This window comes from Dicentrarchus labrax, unplaced genomic scaffold (assembly GCF_905237075.1).
Source record: "Dicentrarchus labrax unplaced genomic scaffold, dlabrax2021, whole genome shotgun sequence".
Classification (NCBI taxonomy): domain Eukaryota; kingdom Metazoa; phylum Chordata; class Actinopteri; family Moronidae; genus Dicentrarchus; species Dicentrarchus labrax.
Window position 1 is genome coordinate 375,201 of NW_026136742.1, and position 18,574 is coordinate 393,774.

The window sequence follows — 18,574 nt, forward strand, 5'->3', positions numbered from 1 at the left end:
ATCGTGGTTATATGCGGAACTACTGATGTATGATTTGTGTGTGACTGTAACTCATCGCTAAATCACTTTAAAAAAGAAGAAAAAGAAGAAGCTGTCGGCCTTTGTGCTGGATGACTCTCACTTTTACACACTGTGATTTAAACATGTCATTTCTGCCGCAAGTGGGTCTTTCAAATCAAAGCAAATCTAAAGTTTGAGGAGTTTTTTTAAGTAGCATGGGCTCATGGGAGCTTCAGCTTCTCCCGGTTAGGATTCCTTCAGTGTTCATGGTTCAGGAGGTTTCTACCGGGAGCCCAATGATCCACAGAGGTCTCCTCCTCTCCGAAACAAACTGCTGATTAAAACCACTAAACACACTGAATAAAGCAGTTCCACCTTAACAATCACTGCTTCTCCCACGCTGTTGGACAGACAAAGGACGTCCCGGAGGGGCTGCGAGCCGAGCTGCTGCTAACATTAGCTCAGCTTGCTTCTCTGATAACTTAAGATCCAGACGTCCGATGACTAAAATCCTTCATCCGGTTCAAATCTAGAGTTAAAAAGCACCAAGATCTAAACAGTGGATGGTAACAATGTGGCTTCAGACTGGATCAACAGTCAATGTGTGACAGCTTCTGATCACAACACATATTATAGCTTTAAACTCAATCTTGGCATTATCTATAATAGATTAGGTCACAGATACACAACTGAATAGTTATTTATTGATTAAAGAAAAAATGTCAAACATTCCCTGTTCCCAGATTTTAAAAATACATACATTCAGGAGAAAGCAGCAATTTATGTTTAACAGGTCAAAGAGTTGGAGCTGAGGTACCTGTCACTCAACATGGCCACACCTGCAACTATGCATAACTTTAAGCCATAATATAATTTAAACAGGTGAGTTATATAAAACTTCAACTCCGTCCATCAGGACCAAAACCTCACAACATAAGAACAGTTCCTTCCGTCTGCAGCTGGTCTGGACCCGGGACCCCCACTGACACCGGCTCTTAAACCCACCCTGTATATATGCATTACATTATATTGCACATTGCAGATGTCTTTATATGTCACTCTACTAACTTGCAGACCTCTCAGTCCATTTATGCACATTTCTGTACAGCTATTTACTCATTTATTTAAGTATCTGGCCATTTTGTATCTTTTTATCTTTATTTATATTTTCTAGCTTGGTTGTGATTCCTATGCACCAGTGTACCAAGGCAAATTCCTTGTATGTGAAAACCTACTTGGCAATAAATCTGATTCTGAATATCACCAGACAGACACCACACAATTTTCCTAAGTTACTTAGTTACAGAGTGAGGAGACACTTTATAAGCTCTGTGAAATGTTATCTACGACAGGGGAAGATTTTTCTTTCAGTTTGGAGGATGAAAGGAAAAAAAAGACACAGAAGGTTCAAGAATGTTGGTTCTGTTTGTTGTTCTATAGAGAACACTGTAATAACAACCTGGAAAATCAGGTCACATGTCTTCGACGTCTGCACACGTACGTACGTTACGTAAGGGGGCGTGGTCTTTTCACCACGGGGAAGTGGTTGTTGGTTGGTGTGAGACAGAGTAGGGTGGGTCTTATATTAACAGACATGTCTCCTCCTGTCTCACTTCGTGGTGTCCACAGAACAGAACCCGGTCCAGAACTGTACGGTCGCTCTCTAACTTTCAGTCTGTCGGCTTCCTCACTTTATTTTTATGAGTCACTTCAGAAACTTCGTGTTTAGCTTCTGGTTTCTCTTCTGGACTTGGACTGTGTGTTTGACTGAGGGAGTGTGGACGTCCGATGGAGGTAAGAACATTCATTCATTCATTCATTCATTCAGCTCAGAGTTGTCCGGAGCTTTATACTACAGTAGCGTCTGTGTCCATGAACTGTAATGTGAATTATATTTTACTAAAGAAGAAAACAAAGAGTTCCACTAACTTCTATATATATAGTGTATGTATACTGAGATAGAGAGATACTTTCTTTATCCCGAGGGAAATTCAAGTATCCAGTAGCATACAAAATACAAAACATCTGAGATGTTATATATTGTTTTACAAACTCTGTAACACATCCTGTCTTTATCAGATTATTCTCAGACTTATTTCTCTTTAATTCCTCAGAATAAATATAATCTGATGATTCATACAGTAAACACTGTTGGCTGACTCACAAGTCTATTAGTCTAAATTATTAGGGTTGTAAGAATAATATTGAGATATGTCATTGTTTGGTGTCATATTGTGTCAATTCTCAAAAACTATCGATTATTGTGTTTAAACCCCCAACAGTTGGATGGCAGTGCTGTAAACTGAGGGGGGGCTATGATGTTGGATTAATGATTTAAAAAAACATACAGTATCACAATATATCGCAGTGTATTTTATTGTGATTCTTCTATTATTTATTGATTTTCAGGAGCTATAGATTCAGAATATAGTCCAGTACTCTGAGTCTTCCACTAGGGGCGCCTAAGCTTCACAGGTGGTTGTGAGAACTTCTTGATTTTAAGGGGTGTAAGAAAACTTAATATACGTCGGCCTGTAGCGTTTAGTTAATTTCTGTAAAGAAAAGTAAATGATGAGAAATGTTCTCTGTTGTCCAGGTCAGCCTCGTGTGGTCGGGTCTCTTCATCTCTTTTTTTATTATTTTTTTTAAACAGTTAATGTTTAGAGCTAATAGATCAATGATCAAGCGATCAATAAGAAGAAAATGCTGAATTTGCCAAAATAAAGTGTACACTTGTTTAAAACAAAATAGACAGAAAACTCATCTCTGATGCTCACAGGAAATAATCTGCTCACAATTCACCCAAACACGTGTTTCTCTCTAACCTGCAGTTATTGCAGTCAATATTTGCATTAGTTTATTTACAGTTTATATTGGTTAAAGCAAATAAACAAGAAACTGTCTGTTGTACTTAAAATGATGAACCATGTTAACAATCCAGAAGAAAAGAAGCAAATGTAGCTCCTTTATTTGACTCAAATGAGACGTCACCAGGGGATGAGATGAGCCCCCACCACCAGTCTATAGGGGGTAGATACGACCAGCAAGACCTTCAGGTCAGCTGCCACCATGTGACAGAAATGTTTTTCTTATTCTAATAAATATTGTCTTTTAAAAGCAGTTCTTAAATGAGGAATGGTGAGGGGTTAATGTTACATGATCTATTTCATATTTCTACTGTTGTCATAAAGTTTTCAACTTAAATAAAATCAGGTTCCAAGGTTTAAATGTTCTCTGTTGTCCAGGTCGGCCTCGTGTGGTCGGGGCTCTTCAGCCCGACCCCCTCAGATCAGCTCAGTCGGGTCGACTATGTGCTTCAGGGACTTTATGCTTGGCTTCACTTTCCATCTGTGGACTTTGACTGTATGTTTGAGTGAGGGAGTCCAGACATCCAGTGAAGGTAAGATCATGTTTGTTGCTACTATTGCTCACACACACACACACACACACACACACACACACACACACACACACACACACACACACACACACAGACACACACACTGGAATCCAACACAAAGGCTGCTCTGCACTTTTTATAATATCTAACACTTGTTTTTGTATTCAAGGTTTTACTTTTTATTTTCTTCACTGAGCAATTGCATTTTATGTTTTCAACGTTTGGTTTCCCCGTCGTCGTCCCGTCCTGTCCTGTTCCTTCATACAACGTTCAAAGCCTGTCTAACCTTGTCTCACCTGTTATGTGTAACAGTATGTTAAAGTGTGAGAATGTTGTGGTGATGGGGACACATTCAACGTCCTGATAAAAGGGCAGAATACTTTGATTCCAGTGCGTCATTACGATGTTAAAAATCAATGATAGAAATAATAGTTAGTTTCAGTCCTAGTTCTTATTAAACTTCCTTATGATATTCCTAATCATCTGAAGTGTTCCTCCATTTCTCAGGTCGTCTTCAGGTGGTCGGTTCTCGTCAGCCAATCGTGGCCACTCTGGGTGATGATGTCATCCTGCCGTGTCATGTGGAGCCTCCACTCAGTGTGGAGAACATGACGGTGACTTGGTGGAGGGCCGACCTCCCGCCTGACCCTGGAGACCCAGAGAGCGAGTACAAGTATGTCCACCGTTACCATAACAACCAGGACGTAGAGGACATGAAGCTGTCAGCATACGTTGGGAGGACGACTCTGTTCACAGACGGACTGAAACACGGCAACGTTTCACTCAAGATCACCAACCTGAAGCTGTCTGACCAGGGAATATACACATGTTTCATCATAGAGTTAAAGACCCAACAGAGGGGAGCAACCATTAAACTTGATGTTGGTAAGTGTTTTTAGATTAAAATATTACAGGGAAATAAACATTTTAATGTTATAGTAATGTGAATTTTGTTAATGCTATTAATGTTAATATCAACTCTCTTCACAAACTACAGTACTGCCATTCATCAATAATCAATATATTATATGAGTGTGAATAAAACTGCAGAATCAGTGTAATAACTTGGAGTCATCATTGCTCCTCTTTACAATAACTGGACTGGTGATGGTTACACTGTTGTGGCTCCAGACGAGCTGTTTGTTGTGTTTTAAATCATTATAAATCTGTTTTTTCAGAACCAAACTCTGTCAAAACGACGACAGAGACGCCGCTGGATGACAGAGATCTCCAACTTGCAGATCCAAACAATGAGACGAACGTTAGAGGTGAAGAATCTTCTGTGTTGTCAGAAACTGAATCACACTTTGTGTTTATTTCAGTCACTGTAACTTTTCTCTCTGTTTGCTTTCTTCACATCAGCTGGTCGTTCCCATCCTGGCGCTCTGATCGTTGTGGTTGTCTGCGTCTTACTGGTCCTGGGTGGTGGAGTCGGTGGATATTTACTTAAACACAAGAAACAACAGGAAGTGAGTGTAAATCCTTGTTGTGTAAATCATACCAGACTTTTTAAGGAGACAGCTGACTAATTATTAAACGTCTGTTCATTGTCTTCCAGCTTCTTGAGTATGACGATGCCCCAAACAAACCACTTCCAGTCTAATGAAGACGTTTCCCTCTCTTGGATCTGTCTCATCAGTTCAGGGACTCAAACCAGCAGCAGTTCCATCTACAAGTGAACCAGCTGGATCAGCAGCAGTGAGACCTTCATGGTGAGTACTGAGCAGGTGAGCTGAGTGGTGTCCACCCAGGTATGGCTGCAGTAATGTGGCCCCCAGCTGTGTGGAGTACTTCATCACATTGTTAACCTGAGCCTGATCCTGGAGGACTTGAACTAAGAGCCCGTCCTCTTGCAGAAGTTCTCCGATGACTCTTTAATACTGGGCTGCATCAGGGAGGGGAAGGGGCTGAGTACAGGGGCGTAGTTTGTGGTCCAATGAAGGAAAAGCTGTGAACTGGAGACGGGGTCATGGGCTCATTGATGGAGGTGGGGAGTGAGCTCCTGGTCAGACAGCGGTGGAGAGCTGCACACTCACCACGCCACTGCAAGTGCAACAAAAGCCCCTCGAACAAAAAGCAAACAAGAGTAATTTATGAATGTATTAAAGGACAGTTTAGTTAACTGCTCTACCGGTACGCTGTGTCAGACCTCAATGTTTTATTATTTATTTATATAAATGTTTGCTTATTACTTTTTATTGTATGTATTCTATACTGTAATTGCCACTTTATCTTTGTTGTTGCTGCTGTTGATGTTTGAGATGTGAATTGCTGTAACGATGGATGGATTTGATCGATCAATGACGTTAATTTTGGAACTACACATGAGAAACAGCCTCTTGACAAATTTTGATGGGTTTACAGCAATGTTTTCTCAATGTGCAGAATCCCTGCTACATAAACTAACAAATAAATAAATAAATAAATAAATAAACGCTGATTTAAAGTGTTTTAGAATGTCATCAGGGTGAATGTAAATAAAGAATGTGTGTATAAAATAACTTGTAGATCTAAAAGCTCACTAGATGGCGCTAAACAACAATATAAGTTGGTCAAGCTGATCACAGAGCTGTTCATATGCTTGCAGTCATTACAGTTTTTTTCAATTGTTTACACGCAATTTTGAAAACCCGGTTCTTTTTTGAAAATATAATCACAATTATCCAAACACCACACTCAACTTGCATAATTCCTAGATTGTTTGCAAAATGACACACTTCAGTCAAAACATATACACATTTGTGAAAATGTGTATATGTTTTCATTGAACCAACACAGTCCTCAATGATCAGACACTATTGCAGCCAGTTTCACACTGCTGTGATGAATAAAAAACACATTTGTAAAAAAAATAATTTGAGGAAATAGCATGTGCTAGATTTTTGGCCAGACATTGTTATGTAAGGGATAATTTAGATGTAAAAGAAAATAGTGACAAACCCACAACATTCTTCATGATTAGTTTGAGATATAGGGAGAATGTACACAAGTAGGCCTACTATAAACTTACCAAGCACTGCACAACACTGATGCTGCAAACTGAATATTTCAAGTATTTATCTCAATACTTACAGTATTTCTTACCATAATCAGTTACAGTAATCAACCAAAATGAAATCAATGAAACAAACAAAATCTGTAGACAAATAAAAATTACTGCATGAAGTACACACACTTTGACTCTGAAGAAAAACTACTGTAAAAGCAACAAGAATACTGTAACTATTCATCATCTCTCCGTCTGGTTGAGTGCTGCGTTTTCAAATTAGCACATGTGTGCTTCCACACCTGGTGGATGTGATTATCCAGTTTGTTCATTAGTGTGGTCATTGGCAGTCCGGGGCTTTGTAATGACAAGGAAGTAACCTCACAATCCTTATCTGTGTCTAAGGTGTGAAAATGTGTGTAGAGTTTTTCTAAATCACTGTGTGTAATGTTTTTCAAAAAGGGTGAAGCAGACATTGTGTGTAATGTTGTGCAAATCTGTGGAGGTGTTTTGCTCCTTGGAGTAGAATTTCGCAAATTATGTGGACATTTTTATTTTAGTGTGTAAACAATCGTAAAAAACTGTAACATTGGACTGAGTCCAAACAAAGTCCGTTGACGGTAATGGTTTCATTCTTACATGCTGGAACAAGCATAAGCCACGTTGGTTTCACTTTTGATGCACTGATTCATCCATAACAATCCTCCAGACGGGGCTCTCCTGCTTTTCATGAGAACACTTTCAACAATCTTAACAGACAAATAGACATATAATATATATAAAATATGTAAACTCATAGAAACAGACACTCTCTCTTTCTTGGTATGACCTGTGGAGGAGTTTCTTCCTCATTAAAAGAAATCATTTTTCTCCTGAACCGTTAAAGCCACATCGTGGTTACACATTTAGAAGACGGGTTTCTGCAGTCGGACTTCCCCTGAAGGCATCCCAACGTCTCACACACTGTAACACTACTCCATTCTTCTTACTTTCCAACAACATATCTACAAGAGGTGAGCAGGGATTCAGCAGGTCCACAGGCAGCTCTGGTTTTCAGTTGGAACTAAATTAATGAAAGGTCTTATGTTATTGTTTGACGCTTCTGATTGGCTGCTGTTTAATTAAAATATGAATGTCAAATTACTCATTGTTGCATTTTTTAAATATTCAAATATCATTTCTGTGCACATGGCTTTACTTTCTCCCTGGGGAATTAGTGATGATGATATTCTAGTTGTCCAGTCCATCAAATCTGTTATTTGACATTCAATGATATGCTTTGTAGTCATATAACTACTACTGCAAATTATTATCATTATTAGGAATTTGATTTTGGAATTTGGTGGTCGACGGGTTGTTTTGAACCCAAATATTTATTTTATTTTGGACTATTTAATGTATTGATTTGATCAATTGACAGTCTGATTGATGTTGGAAATGACTGACAGTTGCATCTCAAAATGTATTAATGTTTGTAACCTCTGGGATATTGTTTGCATCATTCTGTTTGTGCATTAAAATGTACATTAATATCCTTTAAATATTCTACTATTAATTACTGAGAGATATACACAATAACATTCTAACAAAAAAGACTGACTGTGATTTTCTTCTTTCAGTTCAGTGTCGTAGAACATTAATTGGTCCGCTGCAATAAACTTAAAGATTCTGCACTTCCCCAAAATATCAGACCAAATAAGAAAAAAATGTCAGGTACAAGTTAAAAACCTTTTTATTAAACAACAATCACAGTTTCATCCTCCTAGTGTCCAATGTGTGATTTTGGTTGTGAATATTTGAGCAAATCAAAAGGTTGAATAAGAACAATAAACTTTATATAACATTAATTCTAGTAGTAGTACAATGTGATTCTCTACAGGACAGTAACACAAGATAACATGAAGCAAAACACACAATCAATATATATATATATATATATACATATATATAAAACCCAAATATAGAAATATATATATATATAGTTACCTTAAAATAATAACAGTCATTAAGTGCCTTTTATTTCCCCCTCTAGTCAATGAATCCTATACAGTAACAAGTCACTAGAGGGAGCTGGAAACTGACACTGAGAAGGTTCAATTAGACAGATAAGACTCATTCTAGTTAAAACCAGGTCCTGAGACACCAACTCTGTCCCTGCAGTGGTTTATACAATCAACACATCAGGAAGAACTTCTGAACATAAAAATATGTGGATGGAATAAAAGCCTTTCATTCAGTATCTGGGTCAAAGAATCAAGCGTTATCATCAAGTGATAGCTGACGTTTCTTAAATTGAGCATACCTATATTCTCCTATATTACCCTCAGCATTGTCCTTTTCACTACCTTTCCTGTTTGCCCGTTGCGTCCTGTAGTGTTTAGTCTTGCAAAGTCCGTCGCTGTTAGACACAAAACCAGTTATTAGTCAGTGTCTTCCAAAATGTCCCATGAGCATTTTGTTCTTTGAACGCTCTGATCAACACGTGTTTAAGTTTAGACATTAAAACCACTTGGTTAAAGATCTGTGGAAAATATGATTAAATGGCAGCATTCAACACAGTCTCCTGTAGCAGAGTAACATCATCAGCAAAGAATAAAGCAGGAAAAGTGAGAATAGGATGTGAAAAGGGCGATTATTTTATCAGCCCAAGCAGAGTCAGTCAGCAGTGGAGTGATGACACTTGTTGTTATTGACAGTGAGGAACTACAAGTAAAGGAGCTTGTCCCAGATCAACCATCATAATCAGACAGCAGGATAGTGAGAAAGCTCAGACACACTGTACATGAGAGGCAGGGTGCAGACCCCCCAATAAATGATTTCTAAATAAATGATGGAGTTATAAACACATATTAGCTGATATTAGCTTTAGATACACTGCTGAAAAAATGTTTCCATGTAAGGAGGACTGTAGATTGTTCCCCTCATCACTTCCATTGAAAGTACTTTAGGAAGAGATCTTTAATGTCCAGTATAACAGGAGGAACCATTACAGCAAGAAAAACCTGTTTCACTGTTCACTGTTGTTTGAAGACTGACTGAAAAACTGTAAACTGTCTTTTTATGGAGGAAATGGAGAGAGAGAAGATAATTGACTTACTGATCTTTCTACATTTCATCAATACAGCAACTGCAACAATGACAGCAATGACACCAAGAGCAATGCCAATTATAGCACCGGGGCTCAAATCAGTCTCACCATCTGAAAGAACAGAGGAAAGATGTTGAGATTTGTTCTTCACTGTATCAAGATAACATCCATCAACAATATTTCCACAGCCACTTCTCCTGTTCATGGTCTCAATGTGTACTTGGAGTCCATCCCACCAAAACTGTCTGTTGGTTAGAATCTCTTTCATTGCACAACAGTAAACAAACAGTATTATCAGTAAGAATATTCTCCAGAAATACGAGGATCCAGGGTTATTTAAAGGACCGCTGTGGAGGATTCAGTGCCATCTAGTGGTGAAGTTACAGATTGCAAACAAGTGAATAAAACTTCCAAATGTGTTCTGGGCTCCTGTAGAAACATGGTGGTGACAATAGATCCTCCTGAATGTTACACACTGGACCTTCCAGTAGTCCTCTATCAGTGTGCTCTGAGATGATGAATGAGTTCATTATTTGTTAGAATGGCATCCTGTCAAATGAAGCATTACATTCAGAATTGCTCTGATTACTTTTGAGGTTAAAGAGGTCATATTATGCTCATTCTCAGGTTCATATTGTAAGGAGGAGAGAAACAGGAGTGATATCTGTGTACATTGTGGACTGCAGTAAAGACAGCACTTACCTGGCTCTGTGTCTGTGGAAACAATGAAATAAAATATTAAAATATGTGATAACATTCAGACCAACAGGAGATGACAGTTGATGAGGAGACACATAAGATATTTACTTACTGATATCACCAGTTTGACTTTCTTTGTTCCCGTTCTCCACTGGCTCTGTTGGACAGTTGTGTTAAATTGTAAATGTGTAAACTGTGTTTAAGAGCTAAAAACATTTCCTCTTATTTCATTTTAATGTGTAATATGTTAGCTGTACTCACCAACAGTGAGGTTAATGAAGCCTCTCCTGACCTGACTTTGCAGTTTGGGAACATTACAGGTGTAACTTCCAGCATCCAGTTCAGTTACGTTGGTCAGTTTTAGTGAAATGTTTCCTCTGATCATTTCTTCATGGAAGACAGATGTTCTACCTCTGAAGTTCTCATCCTGAGGATCTAGATAGTCCTTCCCTTGTCGCCAGACATGGATAGATTGTCCATCACGTTTCCACTCCACCGTTAGAGTCCTCACATTGAATGGAGGCTCCAGGTAACATGGCAGGATGGCGTTATCACCGACTGTTACTGTAACTGGTTTAAAAACAAACACAAACAAGAAACAGCAGTTAGGTTAAAATACATATCATCAAATGTCCAGCTGCACCTCTGTAGACGAGGGAGGAGACACTTTCCTCCTCAAAGGACAGTGTGTGTCCACCAGTGTTTAATGTGTGTGCACATAAAGGAACAGGTGAGAGGTTGTTTCTGTTGAGTCCTTCTTCTCATGGATGAACAGTTTAGACCACATTATGTGGCCTAAATGTGGTGGAGTCTGAAAACTGCATTATTTGCAACTATTTCCTATAAATAACTGTATATATTGGTTTATATGTCATTCTATATAGGATTGATAACAATATATATCACAATATATCACAAATAGTTTACATAACATGAGCACATAGAAATCTTAGAAGTATATATTTAAAATTACATTTTAAATATATACCGAAAAATTAAAGGTACATTCTGAATTATTTTTCTTCTTTTATCGAAAACCTTTGTGTTTGTGTGAGAGAGATAGATTTATTTTCATTACATTTCATTGTGTTATTAGTATTAAATTATTGTATTGTATAAGAAAGATTAATATTATAGACTTTTTGCTTTGGCAAAATGTTTGTTTAAAAAGTTCATGCCAATAAAGGCAGTTACGTTAAAAACAAACACACACACACACACACAGAGAGAGAGAGAGAGAGAGAGAGAGAGAGAGAGAGAGATAGAGATTATTATCTGTTAACTGAGTCATATTTCTTAAGTCTCTACACAGGGCTCACAGATATATGAATATGTTTGTGTATTAACTTTCTTTAACTGATGATCTATTCAGTGTGAACTAATCAACTAAGCTGATCGCTTCAAACAGTCGTAACACATTATACATAAAGTGCTGAAAAAAATATAACTTCCTCTAAATGTTGGTTTGCATAAACCGACTGGCACATCAGTGGTTAATCCGGTTCAACCAGTTACTCATAGAAAGGTTGTATCGGATCCTCTGAACAATAAATACAGTATCTGTGTGCACACTGTGGCATTGCAACCTACAACCTGTGTTCACACAGCTGGAAATAAACTAATGAGTGACAAAGGTCCGTGTATGTTTTGGTCATTGGATTTTCCTTTCAGAAACGGGTATTAAAAAACAGAAAACGAGTGGTTATTTGATTTTCGTTTTAAAATAAAAAATTAAAATTGAAATAAATAATTCCTGGCTATGGATGATATATTTGACTTCTACACATCTAAGACTACAAGTATACTTAATATCAAGCATTTTTACTGTACCAATGTGGAGAAATTGAAGAATAAAAGTCCCATATTTATACTTCCAGATTCCATATTTTCTTATATTTGAGCTAATGTAAACTGTATGTGGAACCACCTGCAACAGCTGTCACACTGAATAATATAAAAAATAATATGTGAGGAAGAGACAGTAGGTACAATGGTGTTTTGAAGTTAAAACTAATTCTTTTTCCCTTTTACCTACAAATGGACACAGCAGAGCAGCAAAATAAGAAGAATGTGGACTGGCATTGCATTTTGTGTGAAAAGTAAACAAATTAGAATTGTGTAGGATTTTATGTTTAGTGTTTATATTATCAAGATGTATTAAACATTTGTGTGAAATTTTTTCACGATTACTGCAGCATTATTGAAGTATAATGAAAATGCTTCACCCATAGCCTGGAAATATTGAGCAATATGTTTTTACAGTAGCTCAAAAATATAAGAAAATATGGAATCTGGAAGTATAAATATGGACTTTTATTCTTCAATTTCTCCACATTGGTACAGTAAAAATGCTTGATATTAAGTGTGTTTGTAGTCTCATATGTGTAAAAGTCAAATATACCATCAGTAGCCAGGAAACACTGAGCAATATGTTTTTACAGTGCCTCAAATATGGTCAAATATGCAATCTCTGGAGGCATAAATATGAGACTTTTATTTTGGTATTTCTCCACACTGGTGGAGTAAAGATACTTGATATAAAGTGTTTTTTTATTCATCAGGGGCGCATGAAACACTTTACTGTAACATATTTTAATTATAGCTTACGGCTCTAAATACCTTTATTTTGAAAACCGGAAGTAAATACGCTGTTTCTCTGAATTTACCATAATGCTGAGAATACTTGTACACTCTAAATTTAAGTGCGGCTGATTTGACCATGGAGATCGGACTCACGGCTGGATTGACCGCAGTCTACTAGCCTACTGTTTCTTCTACACAGCACCGTCCTGTTAATGACAACATCCGGTCTCAGAATATGAAAAAACAGGTCTTTTTTCCGTTTCTGTTTTCTAGTGATTTTATTTTTTGTTATATGAAATAGAAAATGAAAATCGAATCATTTTTTAAATTTCGCTCATCCCTTTTTGACCATGAAAAAGGAAAAACGCCTTGTATTTCAATTTAAATTTTTGTATTTTAAAACGAAAATCAAATAACCACTCGTTTTCTGTTTTTTAATATCCGTTTCTGAAAGGAAAATCCAATGACCAAAACATACACGGACCGTGTACATAGTCCACTGAGTTCTGATAACACCATCTGATTATATTGTTTATGACTGAATGCGTTCAAAATGGCTACGTGCTGATAAAACCAAAAAACAAAAAGGGAATTCCCGCCTTGAAGCCGAAACAAAACAGCGTTTGATTCTCAGCATTACTTTTTCTGCATTAACAAGCTGGTTTTAGAAAAACATTTAACTGTAACAGTCTGAGATTGTTTAACCACATCAAAAAGCAGGAAGAGCTGAATCCAGCACTGTCTGTTACCTGTTCACTAAAGCAGGACAATCTCACCTGTAACCCCCACCGCAGGGAGAGAAGAAAGCAAAGCCACAATAAAGAAGTCCATCATGATCTCTGGATGAAGAACAGACACAGTGGATCTCAGAGAGCTCATGTCACACTGTGTGAAAGATTAAGATGAAAGAAATACACGGTACAGCTGAACTCTCTCCGATCACGAATGAACTTTAGTTTCACTTTCTCCGTGCTGTGAGGCAATAATGCCAGCAGATGACTCACTTGTATTCAAACACATTTAAGGGCTCCGGGTTTTTCTGCACGCATTCAGTTTGACTGTTTTTCTGAAGACACACAATTAAAACTGTGAAGACTGTAGCTTTTTAAATATTGGAACAAATGTGGGCCAGTGTGGCAGGGAAGCTGACAATAAATTAGAAAATAACCACATGATACAAATATACATCATCTTTATTTAATTGTTATAAATAGTAACCATAAAAATAATAAAACAGGAGGTTTATACATAAAGTGCACTAACCTCAGCACAATTGCAAAAAAGCTTTTACATCAGGGCCTGCTTCAGCTCAGGATGAACAATAACATACAAAGCATTAACATTAATAGAAAATGTACAGTTTTGCTGCCTCTGAACCTGGGGGTTGGGACCCCCAAGAGGTTCATTAGTTAATTTCCAGAGGGGTCGCCGTATAGTTGTAGAGAATAGAATAAGATATTGTGACATCCAGCGACATTGAACACAGAGGACCAGAACTTAAAAACACAGAATACTATAGGCTGTAAACTCTGTTTTTATACATGTTAACAGGGCCAGTTTCCTCATGAGCATTTATTTCTATCTTTTATTGAGCTCTTAGGCCTAAAGCAGACATGTTGACTGTTGTTATTTCAATAAATAAAAAGCATGTATTAAAGCCAACATTTAACCAGTTGCTCTTAAAGCAATTATCTTCTGTGTTCCTGAGTTTTGTTGCTTTCATGTGTTACATTACAGCAATGCCTGAAGAGTCTCTGGAAGAAACCCTGATCCGGTTATTCTGTTGGTCACAACCTTAAAAGGCTGAGAACCTGAAGCAAATTGGGGTTGAAACTGTCTAATACAGTCCGATATATTATAATATAAAATTGATTTTATGTTCAGTTTTTGTTCACACTGTAAAAGAGCTGTTCAGTCAATTCTATGTTTTAGTATTGAGGTCACTGAAAGGAGTCATATTCAGACATGTTACAATATTCTGCCCCCCTTTCAATATAATAGAATATAGTCCAGTACAAACTATCTTTAATAATGAACCTCAGTAATAGGCATGTAGCCTAACTGAGTTAACACCTCTGGATATTATAAAGTCAACTTTATGGCAGAACAGTTGTCTTATAGTACCTAATAAAGTGGATACTGAGTCTTTGTTGTTCAGTAATGAAGACTGACAGTTTCAGAAGGTCAAATGTTGTGACAGAAAAAACTCATTCATCAGTGTTATTTACAGAAATGATTTCCAGTTTGTTTGGTTTGAATAATGTTCCTGTTAAACTCATATTATCTTGTAAATGTTCTCTCAGGGTCTTCCTGTAGTGGTTGCAGGTCTTCCATCATACCAGCAGATGGTGGTCAAGTGGCTGGTCAAAGACGAGTCCCATCGTCATGGTTACTATGCAGCTAGGTAGAGGTTGTAACTCACCTCTGTGGTGCACCCCCCTTTTATTTAAGAAATTCATGAATCACAACTTAATTAGCAATAATTTACTTTTGTCTTTGAGTATTTAGAAAAGCGCTTATAAATAAATGTATTATTTAATTTAGGCCAATTGTGAACTTACAAGCTGATTTTTATTTCCCACTCAGAAAAATCGAATGAAGAAGTGAAAAGATGTGGTTGGGGCTGTCACATCACATTGTTAGTTTCATGGTGAAGTATGATGAGTATAGTCTAACTTTGTTTGAGTCTATCAATGTCTTTATGTAGTTTCTCTACATCCTGTTTCACTGAAATGTGACTCAGATAGCTTTTCTTGTGGCAGGTTTATTGTGTGTTTTTACACAATGGTATTTAATCTTCATCTTCAAAAGCTGAATAATAGTTTTTTTAAATATCAACGATGTTGTAGCTTCATTAATGTGCTGTGAAACCAAAACAATGACATAAAGAGGTTAAGGAGTGCTGTAAAGCTGCAGAGTCAGTGCAAATTTTTGTGGGTTCTTCATCCCCAGCCCATGTCCATGATATGTACCAAAGCTCTACTCTTCAGTTATTAGTCTTCTAGTAAGTCTTCAAGTTTTCTAGCTGTGATTTCTGCTGTCTAAAACTTAACCACGGCAGCTTCACATACCCGCAGAGTTGTTGAGACGTTAGCCATCATTGTCCCTTCAATGAACAACTGAATTTCAAATTTAAAAAACTTGAACAAATATTCAATATTCATTGTTTTAATTTGTTTTGTTTTTTAATGCATTTGAATTACAGCAGTCTCAGTTATCGTCTGGCCTCGATTTAGCCTCTGGGGATAATGGATATCCAAGTCTTCCTCTTCCACGCACCGGTTATTGTTTACAGTCCCATTAGCGACTTGAGACACAAGCTAATCATGTGGGTTAATCTCAGATGATCTCTATAAACAGATATACATCCATTTTTAAAAAGCTAATAAAGTGGTCCATCTTTGGAAGATGACAGCCGGATTCTGAGATTGCTCCATCTCCATACAGACTGTTCACCTGCAGCCAACCAAAGCCCGCTCAAACATGATTGGTCAATACAACTCGCACTACAAAAATAAACCACAGCTGCTAACCTTACCAAAATCTTGTCCCTTGCCTCCAGATTCTGTATTCACATGCAGATATTTGAATAAGAACAGAACTGATTATGTTTCATGTTTGAAACTCTGGCTCTACAGGTTTTTCTCCTCCTCCTCCTCCTCCTCTGATGTCTCTGCCCAACCTGGTGTGTGCCATCCTGCTGTTCATCCTCTACAATGCCATACTCATCTTCTGTGTATACACGTACAGAAGCTGGGCTCGAGGTAAGAACACTTCTCAAAACCCTAATAATAACAGAAAGTATTGATCTGCCGGCGTCCTCCACAAGGGGTCAGAGGTCAGGGCCAAGCTTACTGGATTTGCAAAGACACACACACACACACACACACACACACACACACACACACACACACGTTTTAAGGAATCTACTCCTCAAAAAACTATTTAAAACACAACAGCACAAAAAGACACAACAACAAACAACTTAGTAACATCTGAACTAAAATGGTAACTGGGAGCAGAATGTAAATGAGTTTTACTGCCTGAAATGGAGCCAGTGCTCACAGGTACTGAGGACTTGTGATTTCTGTCCACATGAGCACCCTTACTTCTGACTGTGTGGTGCCACCTCCTGGTGAGTCTAGGTATACACTCCTCAGCCCCCTCATAAGAACACTCCTCTGATTGGCTCGTGTTCATTGCCTTCATTGGTTGGTTGGTTAGGATCAGAGCCATATAGAAATGGTTACAGTTAGAAAAAATAAATGTGAGGGGCAGAATAGGGGGAGAATACAGGGGGTAATTATTGCCTGTGTAACTGTGTCTCTTTGTAAACACATAGCTAGTTTAATGCAGAGAAAACAGCAAAAAGTATTGGTTACAGGTAAGTTGTGGTTAGGATTGTGCTGAATTTGCACCTTTTTTAGCCCAATTCAGGAACTGGTGTTAAACCAAAAGTCCTTTAATGAGGGAGGAAATGTTGATCAATTAAAAATGTAAGAAAAAGGCCATGAACAAGTTAAAAAATACATTTATTTTCATAAACAAACAACAATCACAGTTTCAGGATGATATTTCAGTCTCTTAGTGTCCAGATGTTTCAGTTTATAAAAATGACCCTCCATGTGTGATTTTGAGCATGCTGGTATAAAACTAGAACCATTTTATATATACAGTATAGTGCTTTTTAAAATAGATGTTGAAGTAGAAAAAGAAGCTAGATAACATGAGGCGCACTACAAACACACTATTAAAGGTCCAGTGTGAAGGATTTACTGGGAACCAGTCTAATCATTTGAATTCAATTTGCCTTCCAAGAGTGTAGGAGAAACAATGATAACAGGTATCATTGTTTTAGGAGAACATTCCTATGAATATTACGTTATTATGCCAACAGATCCTCCTGAATGTTACACACTGGACTAGATACAGCAGGACAATGAATAAAAAATAAAAACAGATATAGTCATGTGAAGGTTAAAGCTTCGATCGGTAACTTAGATAAAAATAACTTTTTGTCGTATTTTCTGAAGCTTTCATTACATCCTGACAGTAGACAGACAGATAATCCGCTCCTCCTAGTGCTCCTAATGCTATTTGCAATAATCCACCTGAACAAAAACAACCAATGAGAGGCAAGAAAGATAACCGATTGTTAATTCCCAGGTAATCAAATACCAACACTTAAAAGTTATTTTTATAAAAGTTACCAATCGCAACAAATATCAAAAAGAACTTCTGTCATTTTTATATCATTGCACTGCATTGTCCTCTGCATTGTCCTCTGCATTGTCCTCTGCATTGTCTTCTGCATTGTCCTCCTGACTACCTTCCCTGTTCTGCCCGTTGCGTCCTGTAGTGTTTGGTCTTGCACAGTCCGTCGCTGTTAGACACAAAACCAGTTATTAGTCAGTGCCTTCCAAAATGTCCCATGAGCATTTTCTGTTCTTTGACCGCTCTGATTAACACACGTTTAAGTTTAGACATTTAAACCATTTGGTTAAGTTATGGGAGGCTGTGGCTCAGAGGTAGAGCGGGTTGTCTACTAATCAGAAGGTTGTTGGTTTGATCCCTGGCTCTTCTTGCTGCATGTCAAAGTGGTAAATGGACCTGTACTTGTATAGTGCCTTTCTAGTCTTCCAACCACTCAAAGCGCTTTTACACTACGTGCCACGTTCACCCTTTCACACACATTCACTCAGTTATGGCAAAGCCCATTGAACAGAAACTAACATTGAACTGTAACTGGTTTGTCTGAGCCAATCACATTAGACTGTCCTGCAGAGACAAACATCATATTTACACTTCCTGTTACAGA

At 37.6% G+C, this 18,574-nt stretch overlaps 3 protein-coding genes and 1 pseudogene across 8 annotated transcripts in view; 1 reads left to right on the forward strand and 3 right to left on the reverse strand.

The window, feature by feature from the left end:
- The window catches only part of LOC127359612 (V-set domain-containing T-cell activation inhibitor 1-like), a 52,837-nt pseudogene that overhangs the window by 8,948 nt on the left and 25,315 nt on the right, over positions 1-18,574 (reverse strand).
- Positions 1-18,574, reverse strand: part of LOC127359613 (CD276 antigen-like) — a 60,708-nt gene that overhangs the window by 7,630 nt on the left and 34,504 nt on the right. For 2 of the 6 annotated variants that reach the window (XR_007882672.1, XM_051393574.1), the window contains exon 7: positions 18,026-18,139. The exons of 1 other annotated variant lie outside the window; for it this stretch is intronic. Coding sequence is in view for 1 of the 5 variants with exons in the window: in XM_051393570.1 (XP_051249530.1) it covers positions 8,699-8,784; positions 9,484-9,585 (188 nt within the window). In the remaining 4 variants the exon portion in view is untranslated. 3 more of the 6 variants (XM_051393570.1, XR_007882675.1, XM_051393571.1) reach the window with 3 other exon arrangements.
- On the forward strand, positions 1,537-7,927 carry LOC127359621 (myelin-oligodendrocyte glycoprotein-like). Its single transcript, XM_051393593.1, has 6 exons — positions 1,537-1,794; positions 3,246-3,400; positions 3,908-4,285; positions 4,579-4,668; positions 4,763-4,869; positions 5,040-7,927. The coding sequence occupies exons 2-6, from the start codon at positions 3,310-3,312 to the stop codon at positions 5,100-5,102; spliced, it is 729 nt and encodes a 242-aa protein (XP_051249553.1). The 5' UTR covers positions 1,537-1,794; positions 3,246-3,309; the 3' UTR covers positions 5,103-7,927.
- Positions 9,982-13,708, reverse strand: LOC127359623 (V-set domain-containing T-cell activation inhibitor 1-like). Its single transcript, XM_051393595.1, has 4 exons — positions 13,533-13,708; positions 10,435-10,743; positions 10,286-10,330; positions 9,982-10,188 (listed from the first exon to the last, which is right to left on the reverse strand). The coding sequence occupies exons 1-4, from the start codon at positions 13,633-13,635 to the stop codon at positions 10,004-10,006; spliced, it is 642 nt and encodes a 213-aa protein (XP_051249555.1). The 5' UTR covers positions 13,636-13,708; the 3' UTR covers positions 9,982-10,003.

Bases quoted from the DNA above. Each gene is read 5' to 3' on its own strand.
- LOC127359621 (XM_051393593.1), top strand. From the start codon at position 3,310: ATGTGCTTCAGGGACTTTATGCTTGGCTTCACTTTCCATCTGTGGACT. The intron at 4,286-4,578 runs GTAAGTGTTTTT...CTGTTTTTTCAG, and splicing joins AACCATTAAACTTGATGTTG to AACCAAACTCTGTCAAAACG. The intron at 4,669-4,762 runs GTGAAGAATCTT...TCTTCACATCAG, and splicing joins CAATGAGACGAACGTTAGAG to CTGGTCGTTCCCATCCTGGC.
- LOC127359623 (XM_051393595.1), bottom strand. From the start codon at position 13,635: ATGAGCTCTCTGAGATCCACTGTGTCTGTTCTTCATCCAGAGATCATG. The intron at 10,331-10,434 runs GTGAGTACAGCT...ACTGTCCAACAG, and splicing joins CTTCATTAACCTCACTGTTG to AGCCAGTGGAGAACGGGAAC. The intron at 10,189-10,285 runs GTAAGTAAATAT...TTGTTTCCACAG, and splicing joins AAGTCAAACTGGTGATATCA to ACACAGAGCCAGGTAAGTGC.